Here is a 23,628-nt window from a genome sequence, read left to right on the forward strand (position 1 = left end):
ATTATTCTCATAAGCTGAAACGACTTTAGGAATTTACACACATCATTTTCTGTTAGTGCTTTTAAAAGATTTTTGAAGATACAGAACACATGATGTGTCATGGCAACACTTTTTTTTATAAATTTGAAGTCAGCCCACACGAATCATCACAGACGTTTTACCCCATTAGTGTCTAGGAACACTGGGAAAATGTGCATAATAACGAGGAAATTTTGAATCTTGCAAGCAACCTCATAATAATATGCGCATTCAAGCGGCTCTTTCTAAGTCCGATTGAAAGACGCGGTTCATTTCACCATTCTATTAAATAGGCCTCCGGACCTCGAAGATTGTGTTCACGCCGAGCCATTAAATTCATGTGATGTACTGAAGAAAAACATGGCTGCTATTACGAGAACGACGGCCTGCCATTCGAACACCCGATATCAAAGGTTACGCTTCATTTGCGACTCCCTATATAGCGATGCCTTGGAACTCAAAGATTTCAGACGAAATAGGCTGAGGCTTCGGAAATCTCAGGATTAAACTAATCACTCCCGTTTCTTGACCACAGAAACAGGATAAATTAACAATCAAACAACATTAGTGCACCATCAGTTTAAAAAAAATACTTGGTGGTACTTGCAGGAGACACGATTGGTTAATTATCTAAAAAAACTGAATTATGGAATTTATTGTCAAAGCTTAAACCAAAGTAATTTATATCGCCGTTAAGACAATTCAAGACATTTTCTGCGCGAAACAAGTTTTATGTCAGTGCTAATGAGCAATGACAATGATAATAACTTGCACTAAAGTGACTCGTGTGCAATAATAAAGAATCAATAACTTGTGAGAATCATTTGACCGTGGTAACAAAATTGCATTTTCACGCGCTTTCTTCTATTACAATCGAGCGCACATACGAACGACACGCGTCAGGACACGCGAGCCTGAGCAATTTGTCTGATCACGCATGCCAGGAGTACGACAATCTAACTTCATATTGAATTCCTGAAGAATTTCATCGTCTGTGAAGTAAAATATCTAGGAATTTATTCAATGTCTTAAGGTAGTGTTGTTGAAATAATTCCCGTAAAACTCTTAGAATTGTAAAATCTAAAAGTGAATTCGTTTACTGGTATAAAGTTTGAAGCTCATACAATTTTTTTTTGTTAGCCTGTCTATTACGGAAATAACAATAAAAGCAAGAACTTCATTTAAAATTAATTGTTTTTGGTGTTTCAGATAATCTCATCCAATCCACGCTGCTTTAATGATAGATCAACAGGACCACATCCGTGTGAGACAAATAAATTTTCTTGACGTACGCTGGTACACTAACCATGACGAATTTATTCTGGCATTATTTGCCGGAGAATTAAATAAATTCAATTATTTGAATAATTTATAACGGAAGTAGCGTTGGTCCCATTCACAGCTTGAAAAAGAGTGGAGGCAAAGGATTGGTGCAATCTGAGCATTAAATTTGTTCATTGTTGTGGATAATTGAATGGATTGTAATGAATTATAATTGAGCCGAACCACAGTTGATGTAGCAAGAAAAATGTACTTTTTCTCTATTGTAAAATGATCGGAATTCTTAACAGGTTTAGTCGATTAATATAAAACACGCACTCGCAGTTGCCCGCAAGCCGGTAACATTTGAAACCTTTTACAGAATACCGCACGACTTAACAAAGCTGTAATCCGTTATTGTTTGCATATTGTTATAATGAAACATATATTATAAGATGGTGCTCTTCCGTTGAGAATTAAAGATTGATAAATATTTTTTGGCAATGCAAACACGATATATGAGGCGTAGTTGCAAAATAATTATTACTTTACAATAATTAAGAATTTTCAAAATTGTTGCAGTCACCTATCCAATTAAACTCTTTAAATTATATGCTATAAGTAAGCGATTGCTTTTCCATTTTTAGTATGATTGTGAAACTATTCATTCATAATTCTCGCTAAAACTGTTTGCTATTTCCTGACCAACTCGTTCTTCATATGGCCCTCACTAAAACTTCAAATCATATCCAATGAAGACTCAATGACCTATTCTTCTGCCCTGATTTATTTCAAATTTCCCCAGCACTCTCGAGCTTTATAAATTTTCCGTAGCCCCATGAAGTACATCTCACACATTCTTAATTGGTAGTTATCAGCAGCACTGCTTACAAATAATGCGTAGCGATCAGCAGCACTGCTTACACATTGTTAGTAGCGATCAGCAGCACTGCTTACACATAATTCGTAGCGATCAGCAGCACTGCTTACACATAATTCGTAGCGATCAGCAGCACTGCTTACACATAATTCGTAGCGATCAGCAGCACAGCTTACACATAATTCGTAGCGATCAGCAGCACTGCTTACACATTATTATATACAAGTAGCGATCAACCGCACAGTTTACACATTATTCGCAGCCCCCTGCTCTTCTCAGCGTAATTCCTGAACTTCCTGAGAATTCACTGAGCTGTCGGCAATCTAATAATCCCCATAGATTGCCTCCGCAATTGCCATTGATGGCGCAGCGATTTCCGCGTCCGTTATGCATAGCGTTTAAGGGTCGAAACGATTGATTCTCTACGGCAAAGAGAACACGCATGAGAACAAGTAACGAAAACAAACGGCAAATTTATCTCACGGAAAAGTTTGAACATTACATGTAACTTATTCACCTACTTTTGGAGCAATATTTAGAAATGTGGCACTACATGAAGTTTTGCTAAATAAATCATACAAGATTCTTCATTACTCTTGATTTAGCTAACTAAGCTTCAAATTATTTGGGAACGAAATTTTTAAATGCATTCTCATGCAAATGGGATACATTTAAATGAATTTTCCAAATAAAGCAGGCATTCTTTTTTTTAGAAAGCGCATAGCACAAGACTAGAGTCATTGCGGATTGTTCCGTCAGATTACTTTGATACCTGCATGGAGAATTGTCAATAGTCGGTCGATCTGAGGGCGGGCAGGCAAACGACTGCAATACTTCTTTACTTTAACAATGGTCGGCCACCATTTATTGGGATATTGTTTCTTGATCAGAGAGTTTAGAGCCTTGGTCACTGTCTATTTTTTTGCTTTTCCAGTCTGTTGTTTTTTTTTAACTGGCGGTAAAAATTCACGCATAAATTTGAAACTTTGATGCAGTCAAGTTTTATTAAATTGGTTCTATAGCTCCCTTGATCTGTCAATTGCCATGAGCCCATTTCATGACGTACAATTTTTTTTCTGCTGTATGTGCAATAGCAACCGAAAAAAACATTAAAGCAAGCAACAGAGTATTGGCCGAATTTTATTGGACTAGTTAGTGCTGAAGACAGTTTATTAATCCTCGTGGAGGTGATACTAATTTTTTATCGTTTTCATTTACCAATAAATACACAGTGTATCTTATGAGAAAAAAGATGCAATGCTTAAAATTTTAAGCCGGACGTATTGAAACTAAGAAAAATTATTTATTTTCTCGCAATGTTGCGCGGCAATAATCCCGGATTTAATGCTAGTTGAAGCTCAATTTAAGAGAAGAAGCCTGGCGTCGCTAGCAGGTGCTCCATATTAAGACCGCTTTGAAAAATGCATGAGAGCCCGATTCTGTTGTCGTTTGATAGAAGACCTCAATAAAGGAGCAAGGCTTCTCTCTCGCGTCTCAGCAATGAGACAGATGATCTCCTACGATCTAGATTAGAAGGTATCTCTTTAGGATGCCGCGGTGGGTCATAAGCTTTTATGGTCTACTCGGCCAAATGGGGTGAATGAGATGAGATGTTATTCGGTGCATGGCAAAATACCCAAATTATATAATTTTAGGAAATAAATATGTCACTCTGAGTCATGTATATATTTCCAATTAATGTAGGAGGATTTTTATAAATGGCAGTGTTCAGTCAGAAGCAGTTCAATCGGATTAAATGGTATTAATGGAAAAAAATGTGTTAATTACATCCCATGATAAGGGAGCTCTTTCTAATTTCTTGATGTCAACAAGCTTCCGGATTGAGCTCTGTTAGAACTCACAAGATCGTAAATAAGATATAGCTGGTACACTCCTATTTTTAATTTTGAACATGACGTGAAGATTACATCAAAACGATAGGATTCAATGGAAATAGATTCGTAATCAAACGTTGAATGGGAAGACCTGAAGTTTCATTCTTGCAATGATGTGTTGATCTGAATGACATGTAATTATCGGTTGATCAAAGACCCTTTGAATGATTCAGCACAAAATGACATGAAGGAAAGGAAGCCGTTGACAGTGTTCCATCAGCGAACAATGCTTTGTTGTCTTTTAATCAAACATAGAAGCCATCTCATCGATCATCACGCCCAATTATTTTCATTCTATTCAAACACTCCAATCACTCGAAGATAGAACAGCGATGGAAAAAACAGCAAGCCCGAGGTCAGGTAGCTGCCCGTTGAATTTCTGGATATTCACCGAGATAGCTGGATGCGGTATTTCTTTAGTAATATTGCTTTTGAAGTCCAGTGACTACAGACGTATTTATGTCTTCCATGGCTTGGCCAAAATACACAGGACCAAGCAAGCAAGGAACCCATATAATATGGGGACGTTTATTTGATACATGAAAATTAGCTGCCTGCATAATGAGTGCTAAAATTCACCTGCTTAAATATAACATCGCCACGTATTGTTTGTTATTCACCTTGTTATTCACATTCGAACATTCCGGCCAAAAGTAGAACTCATTATGCTCCGCTATTTCTTGTTAAGGTATCCAAATTAAAAAACGCTGTGGAGCCAGTGAACTTCTTCTTCTTCAACGGAACATTTGAATAGAAGTAATGCAATGTGTAAATAGTACTTCTGTTTTCATGGAAGAGAATTTAATGAAAAAATTCTAAACATATGTAAATGTGGGTTTCGAAAAGACTAAATTGAGAGACTTCTTTGCAGTAGTATGAACAATTTTTCATATTTTCATTTACACTAATGAACTGAAGATGATTCAAAAACTAACGTGAATTCGTAGCTCTCGAAATCGTTCTATCCAGCCACTAAAATGAAGATCGCATATGAGATTAGCGACGTGCAATCCTGTCGGATATCAGCCATTCCCTCACCGAATATTAATCCACATGAGAAGGATTTGGATCTGGCTTGCGGTGACGATGCTTATATGTATGTAGATGGCAGCTTACTGTAGCAAAGTAATGTGTGTTTCCGATGCATGCAAGGTTTTCAGTAGTTGATAACTGCTAGACAAGTGCAGCATATTAACGTCTGTTACGGAATCATGGACGATTGCCTGTAGGTCTAAGTTGACTGTCTAGTTTGGCAGATTACCGCATACTGCTGATTTATGCACGATTGCAATCAGTATTAATGAAAATACATATTGACTGTTTAGTGCAGCAAAGGAACGCATGCTACAAACTTTCAACTCAAGTAGCTCCTGCGTCTGATTACCGTCCGTCTTTAAACAAACACACACGGAAATTCTTTTGCTTTGTTTTATGCCGATTATGTCGCAAGATCGCTACACTTGCCTTAATTCCATTTTCAAAAATATCGTTGTATTTTTCCGTTTTATTGCAATAAAATTGTATTGTGTATCGTTGCTTAAAAATACTTTGTTCTGAGTTTGCAAAGTTGGAAACATTTTTGATAGTATCTCAATTTTTTATTTTTATTTTTTTATTTTAACCGTCGAATTATTCTCATTTATATCCCTATTTCAACGAAGTTCTGTAAAAGTTGAGACCTTACTTTCCTTTTACATTGATAAGTATTTTATGAACCTTTAGAAACTGAAGTTTAAAATCTGTTTTCAACTTTGAAGGTGGGCAATTGGTGTAAAAAGTTTTGCCCTCATATAATTCAACAAAAAGTTAAAGTTAAGTGATTACTTCTTAGAATTTCTCCTCATGAATGAAAAGAATTTGTACTCCAAGGCAGTCACGCAATCAAGCCACTCAGAACAGATGGAATCTTGCCGCTAAATAACTCACTGGACAAATTTGAGCAGCTGAAAGAAAGCACTGGTCGCAAATATGCTCAATGAATATAATCAGCACGTCAAGACTGAATTATCAGGAATTCTAGCACTTAATTCTTCGGGCATCCGTAAGGCCTTCGTGTTGGTCAGGAATTCCGGCACTTGATGGTTAGTGTGTTCGTAAGCCCTGCTTGTCGGTCGTCACCGCTCACGAACGTCTCGCTGATCGAAGGTAAAAAAATATAACTCAGTACTCACTGCAGTGAGTTACGGAGAGCGCATTTTATCGTCGACGAAAACGTAAAGTCACGGACAGGCAGACAGACAGACGGACAGACGGACATGGCGAGCACAATAGCACCTTTTTCCATAAATGAGAAAACGCGCTAAAAATTAGCGCGTACGCCCACATCAGAGACCAATAAAGCTTCCCGTTATTCCGAAAAAATATGGTGAAATTGCGACAGGCGACAATGCTTGAATTCCTCAACAACAGCCGATAAAATACATGCCATTTTCAATTAGCTCTTCCTACCGGCCATAACGATTTGCATGCTCAAACAGCACCACGGGACTTTTTCACGGCCTTGATGGACGTTAATTTTTCCTAGCACTGGCATTTCTTTATTCCAGTGCGAGCGCGTGACGAAGAAAGACAGGGCCATTTTCTCGCCCGTGATCCTTGCCCGCATTATATCTGGATGATAGACATTGAGTTCATCCACGCTGTCGTAATCCAACTACAGCGTATCACAGTTATCTCTAGTATAGGTAAAAATGCTGCTCAGGTCATGCAAGTTCTGCGAAGGACTAAAAACACTTTCTGGGAATCCAATGCAAGGCTTATAAAATTACCGAATTTTGGTCATCTTCACTAACGATGGAAAATAGATACAATTTTAACCAATATAAAAATCTTTTACGTATTCAAAACCTTTTATAATAAATAAGAAGGTATTATCATCGTAATCTACGTATGTTGTTATTTCAAAGCATAAATTGTCGGTTTTTTATAAAAAATAATCACAGTACGTAAGAAGTTTGATATTTCCTTAGCCTTAATGAGCCAAGAAACTTCCATTCACTGCAATGACAAGTGACTCGTCATATATGCACACTATATCTTAATTACTTATTTAATCCCAATTACCTAATATTTTAATTATATAACGAGTAATCTTCTATGTATAATTCCACTAAAATTTGTACGCTTGCTATCTGCAACAATCATAGCTTGGAAATAATCTTTGACGGATAGTTCAAGGAGACAAACCGTGCAGCATTCAAATTAGACCCCGTGGCAATTCATCACTCTGAACGCATCGCAGTCGCAGCTCAAGAGCTCTAACAGGGAGTTTGTTCAAGCGTTCCCTGGATAAATGGCCACGACCACACGCTTATTCTGCACGTTCTGCACGGATTTAAATACCCTTCAGCTGAGCCCCTATATTTCCTTTGTCTTGGTTCATGCATTACATAGAGTCGATAGATAATTCAAACAATACTATTATTGTAAGAACCCCACAGTAATTGGCAAGATTCTATGAAACTTTACGAGTTTGAATTTCTACATCAATGAAATAATATTGAATAATCACACTGGAGAACAAACAGATTGAATGAAATTTGTGTGCTCAAACAAATTATTGTTTGACCATTCGAAGCTCAGGTTTTGAATGCAATTATTTCAATAAATCACCTGTGTATGTCTACCTTCGATAATTAATGGTGAGGTGAAATCTTGATGCCCGGCATGAATTCGTCAGTGATGGATGTAAGGAGAAATGTTATAATCGGGCAAACAATTCAGTATCGGGTACATTACTCAAAGTCATAACAATGAAGATTAGAGTAAAATTATAAATCATAGTCGCCTCAGGAAATTGCTAGTCCAAGACTATTTATTGTGATTGCACACATTAACGACTAGTGTGTGTCCATTAGTCTCAGCTAGTCGTGATAAAGAATTGAAATTTACAACACCAGAGCCCAAACATTATGATCGAAAAATTCCATTAGAAATTATTCGCCGGTTTATTCACAAGCATGCAATTCATCGGATTATTGAGTTAACTCAAGGTATTCGGATCAGCAAATAAATATTATTAAACAATGATAATATAATTATTTATATTTATATAATAATAAATTAAATTATAATACCATTAATAATAAAATAATACTTTTTAGATTGATTATTGGAAGATAATCGTGCAAGGAGAGGTGAGAGTGGGGGTAGCGTAATGAATGTAATCATTGATCACACCTAACACCTTGCACCTCACCCTTACTCGATCAATAATTTGGCTTTCAATTTGACGACTGACATAGAATTCTGTGTGTGGCAATAAAGGCCATTCTTAAGGCTGTCAAAATGTGAGACGCATTCGTACACATGAGCTCCATAATGTCTTACAAATTGCTTGCTTAGCGTTCCGAGTCGTGCCCATAAATCTGGCAAGGCATTTGTCCTGAGCCGGTAGTGCAGTGGCTGGTCAATTGCTGGTTAAACATAACGAATGGACATCTTACGACGGAAAGCTTTTAACCTCAAAGACTTGAATGCGTTTACTGGAACATCAGCAACACTCCTCTGGCCTTTCATTGAGACGAAGAAGGGGATAGCGTTTATCGTAGTTAAGACAGCTGTGAAATACAGCTTGGAAAGTGCAATCAACAATAAATGGATGCGTTCAATGACCTTTCTTTTCTTCTCACTTCCCATCTTTAGTGATGTATTACGGGATCGAAACTTTGCATACGAGCAGAAATTTATGGGTTCAGAGTATGGCTCGTAAGACAGATTGTTAAATGCTCTTCATTAATTTCTATTCAGCTTCTAAATTACTGTGCTTTTACGTTTATTACTCAAAAGGCGCTGCTGGCCAACGGTCATTGGTCACTCGTTTCTTAATTTCAGTGGACATTATAATCATCGACGTTTCAGAAATCTTAACACAACAGGAGATCAATATGACCACCTATAATTATTCACATAATGGGGCTCATAAAACATTGCCCACTAATTCGCTAGATTGTTTAAGGTCAAATAATTGCAATCAACAACAATCAAGAGTTTGAAAATTTTCACTTGTGAAGATCCCTCAAACTACAACAAACTATTTATGTTCGAAACTAACTACTGCTAAAAAAAGGCATTTGACTGCTATACAACGATATGTATTGATGTATAACCTCTATGTTCAATTCTCATCATGCTCAAATGGCAGTAAATATAAGCAAAAATTTAATGAATTGAATGAATTTCTAAATTCCTCTTCGGCTTGATATTCATCCATGTTACTCGTCTTCATACTTCTGCTTCTTATTTAGTGAAACTAAGTATGGCTAAGTAACTCTTCACTAAATGATACATCTTCGAACAAGCTCATGACTATTATCAAATAATGTCTACCATGAAAACAAATAACTGCGATCAACGGCAAGGGATAGTGATGACAAGGCAGCGAAGGGGGCAAATAGTTGTGTAGGAGTACCAGCATTGTTCGGAATATCCCTAGCATCATTCAGGGAGGCAATCGATGAATGCATATAACAATAGCTGAGCAGCACATATGTTGTGATCTATTCACACAAATACCGGCCTTTCCCGGCATAATCATCATGTAATAGTAATAATTATGTTCTTCAACACATCCTTTTCATGCTTCAGCTGTAGTATGCTTAAGCCTTCTTCCAAGTTATTTGCTAACTATATTGTTCTTGCATATAATTTCGATGTGCCGTACGCTGACGTTTAATTGTTTTTGTAATGATTCTTCAAAGAACATTTTTCTGATTATAATGCAAATTAAACAGGTTTTCATGGTATGAATTCAGTATAATTTAAAAGAAAAATCTATAAATTTAGGTAAAATTGTGGACTTTAAATTTATTGTCAAAAAATTATTTTCGCCATCTCTTCATGCAGGAATTTGGCCTCTTCACTCATTATTATTTTGCGATAAACTCGCTAAATTATAAAAGAAAATAAACGAAGAAAATAAATTTCGAAATAAATTATGCTCCATGTGGCATGATTTACTTCCGGTCAGAGACACGCTTATGTATGACTTTGATTATATCACAATTAAGCCAAGCAGAATTCAAATCGTATCATCCAAAAGTCTATTCCTCGCACCATATATGAACAATTTAGTAAATTTTCCTTTCTTGGATCCCACACAGAATACTACGGTGTGAGACACAACTAACAGGGAAATTCTGATCTATTTTAATATTTACAATAAGAGCTCTCCATCGACAGAGTGATTAATAATAAAAAACCAACGTGAAATTAAAATAAATGTTAGTTACTATGCCTGGAGCCAGAATTGTTCGATCGACCAGGAGTGAAAAACTCAAATCTTTCCTCGACGAACAGGCCACGACCTCAGTCCCAATATAATTGTTAATATCTTCAGACCATCAAACATATATTTTTATCGCTCGATAAATCAATGGCTAGTTGGGCGTGATGATATATTTTTATCGTGTTTAAAACATTCGTCCTAAAAAGTCTCACTATTTATGCTGCAAATTAATACTAGTGAGCGACATACACGAACCATTATTCTTTGTATGGCCACTGCTGTAGGTCTTAGAGAATAATGACCACTTCTAAGAGATTATAATGAGCAGCTTCTGTTATTTATTCGGGTCCAGTCACTCTTAAGCGCTAAATCTTTCTTTATTTATCAATGTCTGACCGTGTGCTAAATGTTACGCTGTACTTTGTATTTGATGAATGGGAACAAATGCTCTTCATAGAAACTCATTACAATTGAGTGGTTGAGGAACTTATTAAATAATCGGCTTTAAATTTCAGAACAGTGCCAACTTCATTTGAGGAAAGTGGTATAGAATAATTAATTAGGATTCAATAAATTTAATTGGAATCTACAGTGCACTAAGTTTTGACACCTGTCGTATTCTACATGTTTGTATTTCTCTGCTTAACTGCGATCTGGGAAAAATCATTAAATGTAATAAAAATGTGAACAATCACTCGAGTGAACAATCGCACCTATGTTATAATATATATTAATTTTTTCATCAGTTTGATAAAATTTTATAATACAATAAAATCACAGCAAGGGTTATTGCTTAAGCTTCATTTTGCCATGCTGTTGTAGTGAATTTGTCGTGAATCTGAATTATAGTCGTGATTCTGACGCTTGTTATGCATAAGATCCGAGCATTATCCTTCCCTATTAATGAATTCAAGGGACAATGTTTATCAGCATCATGAATATATAATATTTTCTTTATAACTACATAATTATTTCGTTATTACATTGCACAGGGCACGAAGCTCTGCATAGATTATAAGCAAGTTCATAATTGATTAGCATACGATGAAATGAAAGTTACATATATTAGATATTTCAATATTATTAGATATTTCAATATTGTTAAATTCTCTAATTTAAAACTATGAAGAAAATCATTATAAAACTATGAAGAAAAAAACTAATAAAAAAACTATGAAGAAATAACTATGAAGAAAATATTAAAACACTATGAAGAAAATATAAAAACTATGAAGAAAATTATTTCAGAGTTGTCTAATAAACTTTTAATTCAAATTTAAATATAACCAGGAGGAGAGAAACTTCACTTATCTGTAAATTACATGATGACGGAACTCATGAACAAATTTATCAAAGGTTTTTGAATGTAGCCTAGAGTATTCAAAGTATCGAAAGCTTGGAAAGTATATTATCCTGAAAATAATTTAAAAATCGAATCAAATAAATATATCAAGACACGTGAAGTTAGGTACTCATTCAGGCTTTATTTCGGCTTTTAAAAATCAGGATTGCACAAAACATAGCTTGCGTTAAAAACAATAATTATGTACAGAGAGCCAATTTTTATACCATTCAAATGATTAGTTCAAAGCATATAAATTTCCTTGCTGGGTTCGTTTTCGCACATCGTCATCATGGCGGTGACCACGGTCCGAACTCGTGAATTTTTGATCGTCCATGAATTTGGAAGTCCTATTGTCCACCCTGACCACCATGCTAGCGATAAGGTCAACACTTTTCTCCTGAATAATTGATAATAATCGGAATTGCAGACTCAGCCACAGGGAGAAATAAATGGATTGCAATGCCATTGCACGTCTGCTGGCTATATTTTTACAGAGATCGTTTCTTTTATTGTATGGAGAATTACTGACGTCTTCCTCTGTAAGCTTGGTAGTCATGATAGGCGCCTAATAGACGGTGATATATTGGACACATACCCTCACACCTCACACGTAAGCATGGTTGTAAAGAAAAACGACTAATGGCTTGTGAAATAATAGGAAATACGATTCTCCGTTAGGTTAATAGTTATGATAGGCACCAAACGACTTGTGAAATATTGGCTAATTTCGACCATCCAGAAGTTTGTGTGTATAAATTACGTTAAATTATTATTGTTAGCAAAATTATGTCGGCAAATGGTCATTTGAAAATAATATGTTTAATATACATAGAGAAGCCAGATTACTGTTAGATGTAACGTTGACCCATAATCTTTAGAGCTATTTTAATTAAAATTGTGGCAATATAGATAATAAAAGGGACTTGAGATCTCTCAGAAAATGATTGCTTATGTATGACTCTAATATTCATAATAAAAACGTGGCAATCGAAATCGGCAAGACATTAAATAATATTTACTGCATTATTACACTTTTCCAAAATTGGTTTTGAAATAGTAACAAGAAATCTTTCCGGCAAACATGGTTACATTATCGTTCCTTCGATGCTAAATTTCTGTTGTTTTCCATCGGGAATTTTCAAATAATGATAAAATGATGATAAAATTTCAAGTAATAAGTCTCGATAGCACACACAAATAACCAACTTTTCACAACATACGAGCTCAAATCTTAACATCGAACTTTGCAACGAAAATTTTCAAACAAAAATGCAGTCAGTAATCATTGCACCATTCAGCCTCATTGCTGATTGAATTGAATATACGTAAAAAAATATCAAACCAAAATCCAGCCAATGTTAACTCCATCATTCAACGTCAATTTCGATTCAAGTGCAATTCAACTTCGCAACAAAAATTATCAAACCTAGCCCAACCATTAATAATTCCATCATTCAACCTCAATGAGGAATTGAATGCAAGTATTTCAACAGACCACCGTCTGGAGCGCTGCAAACAATTCAATTCCGTAAACAAAGTTATAGCAGCTCCAACAATTTTTCTCGGCTATGAAGTTCGATCGGCCATGACTAATTCAGCGAGCCTTTTAATTCAACGAAATGAGCCAATAATTCAATTAACTACAGCTGAATGTTTCGGAATAAGCCAACATTATTAGTCCGATGTTGAAGCGCCGGTAACTTTAACTCTAGCTTCAATAGATAGAATGCAATTAACATATTAAAAAGTTCTCGTCTAACAATCTAATAATGACCAAAATTGCACCAATTAATAGGCATTTTTGATTAATTTCAATCAAAACATGTTTTTCAAAATGATTTCATTGGAGGTGGGAATTTGAACAATGCAAGATTATTACCTAAAATTTAACATATATAATTAGTAATTTAGACGGTTATTTTTGAATTTATATTGCACTGATTAAAATTAAAAAACGGCCTGTAATACCTTGTACAATTTTAAGTCTCTTCTCTTTAAGTTCGACGTATCACAAGTTTGTGATGAAGGCCAGAGGAACGCAATCATTTTCAACGAAGCACTCGTCGGCAACCAAGTAATTAAATAGCAAACAAAGAACGTGTTCGAAGGACATGGAAATCATGAGAACAAAGGCGGCTGTTTGCTTTAATTAGAACAGCTGGACGTAACTAATGACTGTCTGTAGCTAGGAACATTTAAAAATTATTCAGGATGTCATACTTGAAATTTTACACCAAATGACCTGAATTTAATAATTCAGGTCACTTTCGGAAGTTTCACTTCTGGTGGTGAATTGTATTATGGCTGAGGACTTGCGTTGTTCTCCTGGTGATGAGTTCTACGATGGCTGGGGACTTGTTTTGTTCTCCTGGTGATGAGTTGTACAATGGCTGGGGACTTGTTTTGTTCTCCTGGTGGTGAGTTGTACGATTGCTGAGGACTTGTGTTGTTCTCCTGGTGATGAGTTGTACGATGGCTGAGGACTTGTGTTGTTCTCTTGTTCCTGAGGATTTTCTTGTTTTTTTTTATTTTCTGTTTTTTGTGATGATATTTACATAGCTACTCGCTCCATGACTGAAGAATTTCACCGTTCTTTTGTTGCTGCGTTATACGATGACTGGGATTTTTTGCTGAAGCTTTTAAAATTCGTAATTCTTTTTGCAGATTAATATCTCAATTTACGCAATGCTTAAATTTAGGAAAATACTTCAGATTTTTCCAAAACAAACCCAAAAAGGATTTCCGTAATCTTCGGTAACATTCGAAATGCATTTTGTTTTAGCTCCAGAAGTAAGGGAAGTATTTTAGTCTCAACTCAAAACATTCCTTAAATTTCATGAACCAGATAACAAATATTATTACTGTAAATTGAAATCTCTAGAAAATAGAACATCAGACTTCTTTCACAGGCCTATAACGTTTATTTCAAATGTTTGCGCATGTTCATTGTGTGACTGGCGAGGGCGGACTTTTTTACAGGGCGCAGGACTAGTATGAATGCTTCTTTTGACTGCTTAGTATTATTCCGCTCCCTAGCTCGAGGTCTGGCCTTTACGCTCCTCGTGCTAAAAAGGAAACTGCATAAATTAAATAATTTTTTTTATTCAAAGGTCGGATCGCTTTTCCAGGTAACATTATGATATAAATAACCAGGAGAAACTTTTGTTTTAATAAAGTTTTCATGCGCTCGTAATCTCCTTGGGTCGTCTTATAGTAGTAAAATGCCCCCACACAAATGAATGAGAAAACTGGTTCTGAAAATTTGATTGAGTCCGTTCAAAGAATATATCTTCCACGTCAGATCCTAGAAAGCAGGGCGAAATTTTTTGAAATAACAATCAACATTTTCCTGGTGTTTCTTGGTGAATAAATGATAATTTATTTCATGTAAGCTTATCAAAAAGTTTTCTTTCGAAAGAAAAAAGTTATTGTTGCAAAACTCGATTCTGAACTTGGCGAAAATGTTTTAACTAGTAAATTATTCTTTGCTTATACTGTTCATCTTCTTTTCCAAATTTATTTTGTGAAACATTAATAAATTTGGAAAAAAAGGATTACATATATAGAGAGAATATATACATAAAACTCAAAATCCAGAATAAATTTCGTTCAAATTATTGCTCACACTTTCGTAAACAAATCTCTATAGTTACATAACATATTTCATTTATTTAAATTGACTAAAAAATGTGGACCAATGAAGTACGGAGGTAATTTCGGCTCTGAAATGTAGACCAATGAAGTACGGCGCCTTCAGGTGTCCCATGATTATCATTGATAATTCAAGAGAAAGATGGTTTACAATGTGCTGAACTTAATATAACATAATTAAAATAACGAGTATTTTGGTCATAAATTCCGAGTATCCATCAATTTAACATGAAAAGCAACATTACAAAACATTTATGTCTGTTATAGAGCGATTTCATTAATGTAAATTTTATTGTGAACAATATTGTTGAGAAAGTGGGGGATTGATTGGGTTTAGTCAATCGAAGAATTATTTCAGGATCGCCGGTCTTTGTCTTAATATTCTCCTGTAAATTATTTTTGGCTTCTCTTTGCTTCAATGACGCTGCAACGAACATTCCTACCGAAGTTTAATTCTATTATCACGTTCGGTTCCATTGATGTCTATCTATCGAGTAATTGTGTAAAGGAGCCAGAATATTCTATCGCTGTTGGAAAGCCTCCATAGAGCTGCCATTGGTATCCTTGTGTCCATTTAACTTTAATTTATCCATATACTATGTAATTTTGAACGATAGCCTGTGTTTTCAAAGTATGACGTGTGATATTCAGTGTAAATTAATTCGAACAAAAAATTGCATAAAGTATCATTTAGAATTTCATTTCTATTGACATTTATCAGAATTCAATAAATGATGCTTTGGTAGTGTCTTATATCACAATACTTTAGTCTGAGCTCATAATTTGCTCGGCAGTCTCATCTGGCAAGCCGGACTTGCGAGATTAACGACGGCAATAAACATGTCATCTAATTTAAATGCAAGTGAGATTAGTGCGTGTATTGACCTGCAGCTGAGGGCCCTCCATGAGCTCGTGCGTCTCATCTTTTTGTCCGGAAGTGCCTTGAGTTTTGATTGGAAATAATATTACTGTTTTTCATCATTTAGCCTGCTTTTATTATAGATATTTCTGATATTATCTTCCGATATTATTGTACGCTTTCACTCATTTTTTTTCAGAAATGTGTCGTGAGCAAATTTGTTTGAAAATGGGTGGCTTGATATTGATGGAAGTTTTTTATTTTAGAGACAAACTCTTACGCGGTTTGCAAACTATTTTTCGTTTAGTTCGTTTGCACTTCTAGCAAGAAATTCATTATGTATATTGTATATAAATTCATAGCAACACCCAAATAATAATTCATGGTGTAGCATCTATGATTATTGTGGCTATAAGTGGAAAGTATAGGTGGAGCACCGATGGCACATCGATGCGGCATCGATGGCTTGTCTGGCCTGTGTTCCACCTATAACCAGCCGATGGCCACCCTACCCGAAAAAATCTTCTTCCACCAATGACTCCCATTGACACCGGTGGCGCATCTATGAGCCTCCGATGGCCACCTTTAAAATGAAGTCGATAAAATTTCGATTTTAATATCGCATCCGATGCATTTGCATTTACTGATATTTCTTCATACGCTCACAGATTCTGAGTACTACGTATGCAAATCCAACATGGCAGTACATGTAACAGTGTCAGACATGTAGCAGGAACAAATTATCAGAGTACCAAACACATACTTCGTGAGAAATCGACTTGAAGAAAAGTCCCTGCCAGCAGGATTTGAAGTCCGATTTCCCTCACGCAAAGCCAAGCCTCTACCGTTGAGCCATCGTAGAGGACTTTGAACTCGAGACATTTTGAAGGTTTTAATTCAAGTATTGCAATTATTAATTTCAGTAAATGACAGAAGTTAGTGCTACCACCGTGACGATTAGATAGTTCCACCAGTAATTATATTTGAACATACTGCTTCATTCGTGTAAACGGCCGATCAAAGAACTTCCTTTATCCATAACGGAAGATTATTCAGCTTAAAGTAAAGGCTACGGAAAAATGCTTGATAAGAATCTAAGTTTCATTATGTGAACATTATACCAATTTCGAGCGAGGTTCGATTCATAATATTTTCACAAAGAATATTCTTGCGTGGAAGAAGGAATAGATATCAATAAACGATTTTGAAATGTTGGGCGTGAAATACCTTCACCACTCCGTGTCAATATTTTTCTTTAGCCTAATCTTCTTTTGCGTAGGCAAAATACCGACACCACTTTATTAGAAACATAGAATTAATCTCAAAACATTTATCTAACGGCATAAGAAAATTTCCCTAAATAATTTAATTTCACCATCAAAATCAGTGATAGACAACCAAATTTTTGCCCGTATACCTCTGCGTAGAGAGAATACTTTTTTTATTACCCGGAAAGCAGATACTTCAAGCAGGACATTAGTAGGAAAGAAGCTCAACGCCGACGCGCGCTAACCCAACTGGATCAACGTGCACTTACTCGACTAACTCGCTGTGCTTTAGAGATGCCAAGCCGCTGTCGCCTACATCAGCGTGGCATTAGATAAATGAGGCAACTTGATAATATTATAGAAATTAAGAAATACACCTAATCGATCTATACAATTTTTACTTAATGGAACAATGAATAAATCTCGAATTTTATGGCAATATTTCAAACTCAGCAAGTTGACGCGTACGCAAAATTTACAATAAATGTACGCAATGTGCTAGGTAAACTTGAAAAGTTGTGAAACTTTGTTTTTTGCAATAAAAATTTCCACTGTTCCTCGGACAACATATATCAGGATCATTCTGATACATGCCTATTGGTTTCACTTTGGCTTGAAATATTTATGAAGACCCTGTTTTTCCGAATTCACGCTAAATTCTCCCTAAATTTACTTGAATCAAAATCTTACAAGCCAAGCACACATTACGGTCATGGTTCAGCCTTGATCTCGAATGACCTTCAAACCGATGATTCCTTGCTACCTTAGGATAATTCACAGTGGCAAATTCCTTCGCGCAGTGAGCAGTTTGAACAAACGGTTATCGGTGGCTTACAAGATATTTGCCTGCAATGTGCCATCGATGATTTAGACCCTTTAAATAATCGATGATTCATCGATATCTGCCACCCATACTCACACCCTCTCGATTTATTGATGTTTCATTGACGATTCTTGCCCGATTTAGCCACCCACCGTTACGCCACCTATAATCTTCCATCCCCACCTATAATCATCGATATGCCACATATAATTTTTATTTGGGCTACCTTGTGATAATACCACGTACTGTCAAATATGCGGTTATGTATATTAGAATACAATATTTTGCCATTAACTGCTTATTCATTTTAAAAACCCATCTTTTTCACGTCTTTCACGATAACATTACATTTCTCATGAAGAAAAAAAGTCAAACATGAACTCGCACAATTTTTATTATTTTCCTGATCATACCCTACAAGATCTCTAGCAGCAACAGGCTAGTTAAATAAATTCTTCAAAAAATTAATTAAATTCTTTAAAATTCTTCAATTTCAATATGGCCTGTGGCTTTAATTTTGCAAAAGCTATCCTGCTACTACTTGGAAAGTAAGTAAGTCAGTAAGAAAACTGACATCGGAACAAGGCGGAGTTCAAAGAGGTGCAGCGCGCATCCAAGCGTCGTGTATAGCGACTGTTAGCGTTGCAAATGACGCAGGACTAACGATTATTGTTGGTCGCTGAGGTAAACATGTTCGCTTCTGACACTCGCCCAGCAAATATCTTGGCCGAATTATCGGCAGCCTGCCTTAACATGCATGACAGGCTGCCGTGTATAAGGATGGCCAGATTGGCAATGTCAGGTCTACATACAATCCTCATGTCTCAAAAAAGAGAAGCAAGGCTGTGTGTACATCATTTTTGTTATAACATCATTCAAAATACCTATTTCAATCATTATCGTAACTTGGTAGCAATAATTCATGATTAAGGCAAGGTATGTCTGGATCGAAGGTTTAAGTTAATAAGGTCTTAAGTTAAAGTGTTTGAAAATCACATGAGCCCTTGCGTTAAAATTATCGAAATATCGATCTAATTGAACCTTTTAAATATTCTGGACGATTTCATGGGTGACTGATTCATGCACCAATCATTGTGTTCACAGTGAATTTATTAACCTAAAAATTCTCAATTATTGATGTTTTATGTTCCTTAAATTCTAGCAACTTTTTGAGTTCAGTTTATTGAAAGCCTAAATTTGAACAGTAATTGCGTTGAAGTATCTTCTATCCTATATGAACAAGTTTACATTGCGTTAAAACTATAAGTGTTTGGACCCTTGGCAATTAGAGCTTAAATAAATATGATATTACTCATTTTTCAACGTGAAGTAACGCCTATAATTGAACTCTAAAAGCTTGGACAGTTTTTTTCTGCCTCGCAACATCATGAATAATATCATCGCCTGCCGCCTTAAATATTTTCTTCCAATTTTGGATGAGAAATTCCATCAAATTGTACAAGTTCTGCCCGCAACTTTGGTTTCGTATTTTTACGCAACCGTGCAGCTGAGAAGCGTGGTAGATGTTCCTAGTCATCACACACACCAACTGATGCTATTGCTTCTCATCAGTCTCATTTTTTCTACTCACAAAGTTGTCGGCAAAATTATTCTCACACAGGAATGAACTTTTAGTAAATAAATTCGCCGACCGGAAATAAATTTCTCTCCACAACTTTACGAAATCGTGTAAAAATTTTAGGAATTTTGTCAACATTTTTGGAATTTCGTCATTCTATGCTTTAACATAAAATACGGGGTGTATGATACGATGTAAGATTTTGAAAATACAGGAATCCTTTCGATGTTCAGACACAAAGAAACTTTAATTCTCTGACTAATAATTCCCGATTATCGATAAATATATCAATTCAACACATCTCTTTTGGATTATGATTGCTCGAATCCCTCACTTGAATACCAATAAATTATGACAAATTAATACAAGTCATAAGGCCTCTTGCCGAGGCCATCAATCTACATATTTTTGATTGACTTGGTAGCTCATCAAGCCGTTGCTACAAACCTGCCTTTGATGGTCAAGCGATATTGTGCTTCTAGGCACATCTCTATGTTCCGTTTAATACATCAATCGACATCTGTTTCGAGTCTGTAACGCATACAAAATTTATTATGTAGGTAGCTATGAAATTTAAAATCGATGTGAATATTAAGTTTTATTTTAACGGCAGATTTTCCATATCGTGTCGAACTAATTCCGTTCTTTATCCAAATGCAGAGATAAAAACAAGATCACAAGTGCAGGATCAGTTGTTTTGTGATAAAGGCTCTAATTCCAGAAAAAAGGGAAATTTAAGGTATTCTATAACTAATGAATCGATAGTTGATGTTTTACAAACTATGTACAAACCTTTATGGCAATATTTCCAATTAACTAAATTAATATTAATCTTAATAATAAATAAATAAAAAATTTTAACTAAAACATCCAAGCATCATTCGAGAAAAATTATGCCAGTGGACGCAATTTTCAAATTTGTTTCAAGAAGTTCAAGTCGCCTCTTATTCAGCTTATTAATTCAACATTCACTTTAAATTCGAACAAATAACAAAATGAGATCACGAAGAACTAATCTAAAGCTGGCGAGCTCCAAGAAATAAATTATATTCAAAGTATATTCATCCTATCCATACGATGAGGCCATCTTCAAGGAGAAATAAAATTTATCTGTTATATCAGAAGTTGTGTAATAGTACACTCATTCATTCTAGTGTATGCACTGCATGCATTAATGTTCATTTCAACCGATTACGAGTGAGAACGTTTACACGAATGAATTGCGATGCGCAGCTTCGTAAAATTTCAGATTTTTCATCTCGGACCGATATATTTTATTAATCATTCTTTTTGATGTTTAATTTCAAAACATCGATATTAATAAAAAATCGATAATATGAGCAATTTTTGCACTTTTGAATATTATGTTGGCAACGAAATTGGTTTACAAAGTACAAAAATGAAATTGGTTTACTCACCAGCATAATTTAGTAGAGCGCCAATCATGTAGAACATTGTTATAACTTTCGTCCAGTGAGGTCCCATGTTTAATTCATAAATTTCAGTTTAAATATTTAATCAATTAAACTGAGTTTATACCTTAAATATTTTCACAAAGTTTCAAAAATATGTGCAATAAGTTTGAAAATGTTACTTAAATCTCAATCGAACACTCCGTAGATTTTTCCGTCATTCCGTCACCCTCAAGTGTTTCTTATGAATTTGAGACACAATTCACGGAAAAATGAAATATTTAAAGCAAGCAATTACCAGCATCAACTGCTAGAGGCAGCTTAAAAGCTATTACACAAGACGTTGACTGAGTGCTTCAAATACGTGCTTTACGTGAGATACATGAAGCTTCACTGGAGAGGGAAGGCTCGGCAGGCCTGGACTAGCAGCGCCGCACCGCTCAGCCCCACTAGCGACATCTGGAATCTTCAGCCGGATGCCAAAACTAACCAACCAAAATTCGGTGAGAGAAGATCTTCCTTCTTTGCTTTTTCATGCCTAAAGATACAATGCTTATCCGTTCATGATAGTGGAATCGTCAAGGCCTACTATGAACATGCAATCCTTTATTTGTCACGAGAATGTAAATTTGCTTGCTACTGACCGACATCGAATTTTGGTCATCATCGTCTTAAAGGTATCTATTGCCCCAGTTCGAAATCATTTAAGACTATCCAATGTATGCAAATCTACCATGAAACTTGTAAGGTGCATAAAACATTTCGAGCGTAAATTTTTGCTGTAGCGGCAATAATTCGTTATTTATGCTGCAGTAAACTCGTTATCAGAAATGAGATAAAAAAATAATCGACCATCACTCTCTCAATGTTGTCCTAGAAAGTTGGCGGACGCACGTGCTAGCAAGGAATTTTAAGGACTTTGGACCTGTCTAGGCGAAAGAACTTCCAAAAATGATCCTAAGACGTTCACGACTTCTCAGCTCGCGTATTGAAGCCCTCATTTTCCAGAAACGAGCTCTGCAGGACACTTAAAAAACTCGCGTTTCTCTCAGCCTTTGAACATTCAATAAACAATACGAGATGGAGTCGTTATAGGAAGGAATTTTCTTAAAATAAAAATTGGCTTCCAGCATGGCTGGGGACCTGCAACGGAGTCTCCGTCGCACGAAGACGATCGCGTCAAGAGATTTGAGAATGAAAGCCTGGAGTTTGGTTCCGGACGTAGACTTCTCAGACTTGAACTTAAATCCATGAATTTTGGAATCATCCTCCAGTTTGCCGGCACACAAACTCATGCACAGAGATAAAGTCTGACAGTTGGAGTCAACATCTAATTTCGAGGGATAGATTGGACACGCTTGCAAAGCTCCGAGATGTCAAGTCTTAAAATGAACCTCTATCCGACGCAAGTCTTTGAAATTCTTATGACAGGTAGAAACTCAACTTGAAAATAGGTCGAAAATGAACGTTAGAAGTAAGTTCAGGGTCAGTAACAAAATATTCCTTGTCAGATAAATAGGCGAACATTATATATTAGGGAGCCTCTGCACCTAAATTTTTGTGATAAAAACATTTTTAGAAATTAAGTTGGCTCAGGTTTAATAATATCCTGGCATCCAGCTAGCGGAATTTTTCAGTTAAGTTCAATCTACGATGAAGTGTCAAACATAATCATATTACCTTGAGAATTGTTTTCGCACTCTGAGTGAATTTTTGAATGGATAAACGCTAATTATATTACTCTAAGAAATACGGAACCGTTTAATCGTTTTTAAATCAAAATTAGTTTGCTACGATTACAAGACTTTTGTTTTTTCATGAAAAAAAAATAAAGTCGGGATCAATCATGGCAGTCGCCAAATAAACTTAATTTAGTTTTTTTTTTCTAAGAATATAGCCAAAAAAATTGTTGGAAAATCTACTTATTTCTTGAATGAGATCACTTTTCATTTTTACGGCGTGAAATTCACTTAACGAGTTTCTTTGATTAGCTTCTCGCCTAATTTTTTTAAATTAAAAATAAGATGCAGAATTTGAAACCACAATGAACGGTCGCATAATTAAAAAAACTGCATTGAAAAATATCATGATGTGCCTCCCCGTCATGCGCCAATCATTGTTTTTTTGGCAGATATGTTAAGATAAAGAATTTTTGGACGAAAATCTGGGTGCAATTACGCAGTTGAAATATACTTCGTCAGGAATTAGGTTTACTTTCAACAACAAATTCCATTTGCTAGCCTTTACCGAGTTATTTAGGCCCTAAATTGAATAATGCTATTAGATCTCACGATTGCAGTTTTCAAAGATATTTTTTTAATTAAATAGTCAAACGACAGTAATATTAAAAAACAGCAAGCCTGCTATCGCAATTTTTTTCACGTTTGATTCAATTAAATGAAGAAGTATTTT

The 23,628-nt window shown here is 35.6% G+C and overlaps 1 protein-coding gene across 2 annotated transcripts in view; it reads right to left on the reverse strand.

The window, feature by feature from the left end:
* LOC108675991 overlaps nucleotides 1-21,341 on the reverse strand; it is a 61,848-nt gene extending 40,507 nt beyond the window's left edge. For both annotated transcript variants that reach the window (XM_018164045.2, XM_018164038.2), the window contains exon 1: nucleotides 21,223-21,341. In XM_018164045.2, coding sequence (XP_018019534.1) covers nucleotides 21,223-21,289 — 67 coding nt within the window. In that variant the 5' untranslated portion in view covers nucleotides 21,290-21,341. The remainder of the gene's footprint in view (nucleotides 1-21,222) is intronic.
* Between the last annotated feature and the right edge of the window lie 2,287 nt (nucleotides 21,342-23,628).

The sequence above is a fragment of the Hyalella azteca genome, unplaced genomic scaffold, assembly GCF_000764305.2.
Source record: "Hyalella azteca isolate HAZT.00-mixed unplaced genomic scaffold, Hazt_2.0.2 contig10004, whole genome shotgun sequence".
Lineage (NCBI taxonomy): Eukaryota > Metazoa > Arthropoda > Malacostraca > Amphipoda > Hyalellidae > Hyalella > Hyalella azteca.